Source organism: Herpailurus yagouaroundi, unplaced genomic scaffold (genome assembly GCF_014898765.1).
Source record: "Herpailurus yagouaroundi ecotype Mexico unplaced genomic scaffold, PumYag 67762, whole genome shotgun sequence".
NCBI classification, from domain to species: Eukaryota; Metazoa; Chordata; class Mammalia; order Carnivora; family Felidae; genus Herpailurus; species Herpailurus yagouaroundi.
Window position 1 is genome coordinate 40,114 of NW_024420557.1, and position 7,571 is coordinate 47,684.

The 7,571-nt window shown below is 34.7% G+C and overlaps 1 protein-coding gene across 1 annotated transcript; it reads right to left on the minus strand.

The window, feature by feature from the left end:
• Positions 1–6,159: 6,159 nt before the first annotated feature.
• LOC121025877 (olfactory receptor 6C2-like) lies at positions 6,160–7,134 on the minus strand. The gene has a single exon (XM_040468633.1). The coding sequence runs from the start codon at positions 7,132–7,134 to the stop codon at positions 6,160–6,162; it is 975 nt and encodes a 324-aa protein (XP_040324567.1).
• Positions 7,135–7,571: the final 437 nt, after the last annotated feature.

A 7,571-nucleotide genomic window follows, 5' to 3' on the forward strand; every position in this document is an offset into this window, starting at 1 on the left:
TATGTTAAATCCATCTGGTCCAATATGTCATTTAAAGTCACTGTTGCCTTGTTGATTATCTGTTTGGATGATCTGTCCATTGATGTAAATAGGGTGTTAAGGGCCCCTATTATTATATTACTATTGATTATTTCCTTTGTTTTTTATTAATGATTTTATGTTATTTGGGTTCTCTGACATTGGGTGCATAAATATTTATAGTTACTATATTTTCCTGTTGGATCATCCCATTTACGATTGTATTTTTTCCTTCTTTGTCTTTTGTTATTTTCTTTGTTTTAAAGTCCATTTTTTTTCTGATGTGAGTATTGCTACCCCAGCTTTATTTTCACTTCCATTTCATGACAAATATTTCTCCATCCCTTCATTTTCAGTCTCTTTGTTTTTAGGTCTGAAATGAGTCCTTTGCAGGCAGCTGTAGATGGGTCTTGCTTTTTTAACCAGGCTGTCATTTTGTGCCTTTTGATTGGAGTATTTAGTCATTTTACATTCAAAGTAATTATTGATAGGTATGTACTTCTTGCCAGTTTTTTTGTACTTGTTTTATGGTGGTTTTGTAGTTCTTCTCCCTTTCTTCTCTTGCTCTCTTCTCTTGGGGTTTGATGACTTTCTTTAGTGATATATTTGGATTCCTTTCTCTTAATTTTTTGCCTATATATTACTGGCTTTTAATTTTGAGGTTGCCATTAGGTTCATATGCAACATTTTATGCGTATAGCAGTCTATATTAAGTTGATGGTCACTTTAAGTTTGAACCCATTCTAAGAGCACTAAATGTTTACTCCTCTCCCAACCCCTCTATTTTATGTATATAGTGTCATACTTTACATACTTTTTTTGGTGTGAATCCTTTGATATTTATAGATATACCTTAAAATTATTGTTTTTGTGCTTCTTAGTGTTTTTTTTTTTTTTTTTAACTCCTGCTCATGGTCTTTTTTTTTTTGCATTTAAAGAATCCCTTTCACATTTCTTGTAAGGCTGTGATGAATTCTATCAAGTTTTATCTGGGAAACTCTTATCTCTTCTTGTATTCTGAAAGATAGGCTTGCTGGATAGAGTATTCTTGGTGGTAGTTTTTTTTTTTTTTTTTCCTTTCAGCACTTCAAATATATCATGTCACTCTCTTCTGCTCTGCAAAGTTTCTGCTGAAAAATCAGGTGATAGCCTTATGGGGTTTTCCTTGTACATAACTGTTTTCTCTTGTTGCTTTTAAAATTCTTTATCACAACCTTTTGCCATTTTACTTAGTATGTGGCTTTGTGTGGACTTTGTGTTGATTTTGTTGGGTGCTCTCTGTGCCTCCTGAATTTCTGTTTCCTTCCTCAGATATAGGAAGTTTTCATCTTTTATTCTTCAAGTAATTTTTTTTGCCCCCTTTTCTTTCTCTCTTCCTTCTGGGTTTCTTAGAATGTGAATGTTATTATGCTTGATGGATTTAATGATTTTCATTAATATATTCTCATTTTTAAATTAATTTTATTTCTTTCTCCTGTTCATCTTGATTGCTTTCCATTACTCTTTCAGGTTGCTGATCCATTCTTCTGCTTCCTCTAGTTTACTATTTATTTCCTCTAGTATGTTTTTAAATTTTAGTTATTGAATTCTTCATCTCTGCTTGGTTATTTTTTATATTTTCTATCTCTTTGTTGAGGGTCTCATTGAGGTCCTTCACTCTTTTTTCAAGTTCAGTGAACTTTAATTTTGCTGACCTTGTGAAATTACCAGTAGTTTCCCTATCCACATATTGTATATCTCTATTTCATTTATCTTTATTTCATTTATCTTCATTTATCTTTATTTCATTTATCTTTCTTGCAATTCTTTCTTGTGATTTTGTCCTATTCTTTCATTTGGGACATATTCTTCTGTATCCTCATTGTCTAACTCTCTGGGTCTGTTTCCATGTGTTGGGAAAGTCAGCTGCATCTCCTGTTCATGAAAGTAGTGGCCTTATGAAGAAGAGGTCCTATAATGCCTTGCAGTGCAGTTTCCTCTGTTCACCAAAACCTGGCACTTCAGAGGTGTTAACTATATGTATTGTGTGTGCCCTATTGTTCTGGCTGAGCCACATATGCCTTCAGTCTAGTCATCCGAAATGGCTCACTTTGTCTGCTGTGGATGAGATTTGGTCCCTATATTGTTAATATGCCAGTCTGTGACCACCTTGGACTTTAGTTGGGTCAGACCAGGAATTTGCCAGAGTTGTGGTCACACCAAACTGCAGGATGTCCTCCCTGTGTTGTCCCCTGAGGGGCTGTCATTGGTGGGCCTGGCCTGCAGTTGTACCAGATGTCTTCCCCTAACCCTCTGATGGGCCACAGTTGGACTGGTGTGTGTGGTCATCTTCCCCTCTTCCCTGGGCAGGAGTCACTTTAGAATGGTGATGGCCACTGTTGGAGCTACTTGCACAGTGTCACACTTGTGGGTTCACTTTGGATGGACTTCAGGTCTTGAGGAGAATGCAAGGGTGTGGTACATGGTGTTAGCAAGGTTTATGCTGGTCTGCTGTGGGAGGAGGCCTGGATCTGCTTTGTTGAACTCTTGCCAAAGTCATGTTGGAGGGGGCAGATTGTAGGAAAACTTAAGGGTGAGGCATGCTGTTAGCAAGCTAGTACAGGGTGTTTGTACTGGTTTCTGCAGGTACCTGTGATGGGTGGGCAAGGGAAACAGTGCCTGCCCACTCCTGTTTTTGGAGAAGACTCCTAAAGATACCTGCCCTTCCAGCACATATTCCAAGATTAGTAATTAAATCTCTTTGTACTTCACCCCAGACATTTTTGAAACTGCCACTTTTACGCTGTATCTCAGTGGGGCTGTTTGTTATTCTGTCTCTTTAATGGCAGAGGCTCAGTTTCCTATTGCCCTCCTGCTCTCCCAGAGCCAAGTCTGCTGATTTTTAAAGTTCCAAGCGGTAATCCCCATTGATTATAAAAACTCATGAAGTTATGACCCTCTGATTTTCAAAGCCAAATGTTATGGGGATTCATCTTCCCATTGTAGGTCCCCCATGCCTGGAATACATGGCGTGGGGTCTGCCCTGTCCCTTCTATAAGCTTGTGTGTCCTTCTCTCCCACAGACAGTCTTGTGGTCAGTTTGGTTCCTGACTGAGTGTCTTCCCTTCCTACCATTTTTGATATGGCCTCTTCCCTACCATTAGCTGTGGAGAGTCTGTTCTGCCAGTGTTCAGGTCATTTTCTGGGTTATTTGTACTGATGTGGCTGTTATCTAAGTGTGTCCATGGGGTGGGGTGAGCTTAGGATCCTCCTATTCTGCCATCTTCCCTGGAAGTCTCTGAATTGCATTTTAAGGGACATTTGCATCTTCTTTATTACTATATATTAAACTATTAGCTTTTTTTAAAATTCAATTACATATTGTAAAAATTATACATTTTTGCAAGATAGTGGATACAATGTGCCATTTCAATAAGTAATTGAAATTTTTAGCATCATAAATTATATCAAATAATGATATTTTTGATTTTGAGTAATTCCATCCAATTATAAAATATTCAACCTGTATTTGTTTAGATTTTCTTCCACTTTCTTGGTCTAAACATTGGCTGTTTTAGAGAAAATAAATTTTCTTGATGTTCCTTGATGTAATTTTGATTATTATGTGTACAATCCTGAAGAGGCAGTGCCATAACATATAGACATTACAGACCTATAATAACATTACAAAGGACCGAACCCTGGCTTCAACTCTTATTAACATTACTTAATATTCTCACATCTCAAATCTCAATTTACCAATGAAACAAAGATTAAAAACCAGCTCCAGTGTTCTTTCAAAGATTATCCATTGAAAAAATATGTGTGTGTGTATTAAACTCACAGATAGACAGATTGATATTGTAGTATAGGTGAAGTTAGCCTAAATTGATCTCCCAGTAAACAACAACTTTTGTTAATTTTTGTCATGTCTTAAAATAGAAATCAAATGTAGCAGGGTAGTTAAATCTTGTTTTAAAGTCCTTTAAAAATGTGTAGCATATTTTACCCATATGATTTTTTTTTGCCAGAAATTAGCAGTTCTTTTCAAGAAGTAACATTTTTTTCAGTTGTGAGGCATTTTCATTCAGTATATTTGAATGTAATGTATTCAATATCATTTATTTACTAGGTTTTATATGTAATAAAGTGTGCATAAAAATAAAGTGCCTTTATAGATACAGATATAGATATAGTGATTTTAGATACACAGTATAAACAAAATTTTAGTGAAATTGGTGCTATAGAAGAGAAAGTTGAGGTCAAAGCAGCAGGTAAGGTAGACTTGGTTTGTATGTTTTTGTGGTGGGAGAGAAAGAAACAGCATGTAAGTGGAAGACACTTAAATTGACTTAAATGAAAAATGGAAGTAGAAGGGAAAGAATAAGGGAGAGAGTTTTTTTTCTTTCTTTCTTTTTTTTTTTTTTTTTTAAATTTTTAAAGAGAGGCAACTGTAAATGCCATGTCCTAGAGATACCAGGAGAGAATCCAAAAGGATGGCCGTTAGGCCTGGATGCCAGAAAGCCAGCAGAAAACTTATTGATATGAAAATTTACTTAGTAGTTTTATGAGCTCTTTTAAGAAAAATTGATGTACATTTTCTGGTGTTCTAATCTATATGCCATTTACTTCATAGAAAAAATTTAACTATTATTTTAATTGCAGCTTTTCATTTGGACTTCCTTTTCAATTCTCTTTGTTTTTCAGGTATATTGATAGTTTGTTTTCTGGATTTCTTATGGAATTGTTTCCATGATATGCTAAACTTAACGGTTAATTTAGCTACATTTTGAGTTTGATATTCATATTATATTTAAGCAGTTGAGTATTTTTCTTTAATCCCTCAACTGCAATTACCATTTGACATTGCACTTATAGTTTTGTATCCTTTTAGAAAAGCGCTTTTCCTCACTTTTAACATATGTATTCTGTGTAATCTATGAATCTTTTACTTTTAAATTTTCAGCATTTTGTGTGTGTGTGTGTGTGTGTGTATGTATAAATAACTCCAGGATCCTAGATATAAAATTTTACTTCCATTTAAAACACATTTATTTGGATGTGTATTTATTTTGGTTTTCTTTACTTTTCAATTATATATTATTTTTTTTTGCCAGTAGTACTTTTTTTCTTTTTCAAGTTTTTATTTAAATTCCACTTAGTTAAATTACAGTGTAATCTTAGTTTCAGGTGTAGAATTTAGTGATTCATCACTGACATACAACACCCAGGGCTCATCACAGCAAGTGCCCTCCTTAATACCTATCACTCATTTAAACCATCCCCCTGCCCACCACCTCCCATTGGTGCTTTAAAAATTAGTAATATAGGATTATTAGTGAGCTAAATACATTCAGGGATATTACCAAATAAGAATTCCTGCCTAGAACTTGGCCTGCCAAGAACTAGGTACTCAATAAGTTTTAATGTAATCAATTGAAGGTTTCCAGCAACAGTTAGATTGGAAGATTGGGAGAACACTTAAAATCAACTATTTTTTACAAGTCCAAGAAAATAGAAGATAAGCTATGTATTTCCTTGTTTGGTTTTCATTTGTTTTATTTTTCTGCATTTCAATTTTGTTTGTGAGATTAGAAGTCAAGTCAGGCTTACATTTAATAGAAAATTATCATCATGTTATCTGATTGGGATCTTGCGCTGAAAGGGGTTTGTTTGAGGGGAAGGAGGTTAAAGGAGTAATTTCATGTGATGAAAGGTATTAATTTTGGGTGCATTATATGTTTGAGAAAGTTAACCTAAATAGAGATCAGATTACTAGAGTGTATTATGCTAAGTGAAATAAGTCAGTGAGAGAAAGACAAATACCATATGATTTCACTCGTGGAATTTAAGAAAACAGATGAACATAGGGGAAGGGAAGGAAAAGTAAGATAAAAGCAGAGAGGGAGGAAAACCATAAGAGCCTCTTAACTGTAAGAGAGCAAACTGAGATTTGCTGGAGGGGAGATGGGTATTAAGGAGGGCACTTGTGATGAGCACTAGGTGTTGTATGTAAGTGATGAATCCCTAAATTCTCCTAAAATCATTACTAAACTGTATGTTAACTAACTTGAATTTCAAAAAACCTTGAAAAAACAAAAAAAAAACCCTCATTAACTTAAAAAAAAGAGACAAAAAGATTTAGAGCTTAATGGTTTATGCTTAGCTTGTTATTTTATTTCTGGGCTTGAACGTTCTCTTACTTTTTGATACCAATGCAATTTTTTTGAAAGAATCATTGAAGGCTTGTCTCACTTGCTTGTTTCTCAGAGTGTAAATGAATGGGTTCAACATGGGAGCTATGGACGTCATTAGCACTGTCACACCCTTATTAATAGTCACTGATTCCTTTGCTGAAGGATTGACATAGATGAAGATACAACTTCCATAGGTGATGGAAACCACAATCATGTGAGAAGAACAGGTGGAAAAGGCTCTTTTCCTTTGTTGGGTAGAGGGGAATTGTAGAATGGTCTTGATGATAGAAATGTAAGATTGAAGAACACACACAAGGGTCAGAATGAAGGTCAGCACAGCACAGACAATAACCAACTGCTCTATGAGCCATGTGTCTGAACATGAAATCTTCAAGATTGGAGATGCATCACAGAAAAAATAATCAATGACATTTGAATCACAGAATTTCAAATTGAGGAACAAAGTAAGTGGTGGGAGTATGATCAACAAGCCAGCCATCCAACAGCAGAGGACGAGCCTCTTGCACACTCTGTTGTTCATGATGGTTACATACTGCAGGGGTTTGCAGATGGCCACATAGCGGTCATAAGACATGGCAGCCAAGAGAAAAAATTCTGTTACTCCAAAAACATCGGTAAAAAACACTTGAATAACACAAATATTATATGTAATTGACCTGTCACCTGTTGCTATGTTGTATAAATATCTAGGAATACAAGCAGATGTAAAAGAAATTTCTAATAAGGCAAAATTCTGTAGGAAAAAGTACATGGGTGTTTTAAGGTGAGAGTCTACTAAAGTGAGGAATATGATGGTCAGATTCCCAGTTATACTCAATATGTAAGTGAGAAATAGAAACATAAAAATTGGAATCTGAAGTTGAGGGTCATCTGTCAGGCCCAATAGGATGAAGATTGCTACTGTGTGATTTTTCATCATTGACTACTGAATTTCATTCAATTTCATGTAAAATTTAGAGATATTTTATTTGAATAGAGTGGGATCAAAGCTAGATGGGAATAAACAGTGACTATTAGAGCATACTAATTAACATGTCGTTTCTTCTATAAATTAGTAACTGATATTGCTAATACTCTGGCTCCCCAAGCCTTTTATTTTATTTTATTTTATTTTATTTATTATTTCATCAGTTTTGTGATAGATTTTTAAACATTAAAAAAATTATTCTGCCACCTCATTTTGCTTTCTTTTACAGTTTCAATCTGTAGCCAAGAATGGATTTTCTCATGTAATTAGATATGACCCATATTGTAGGTGAACAAAACTATGATTTCCTCTTATGTCTGACATTTCTTCTTTATTTCAAAAGTGAATATTTAAATTTAAAATTTGCTTTATGTCTTTTCTTGAGGATT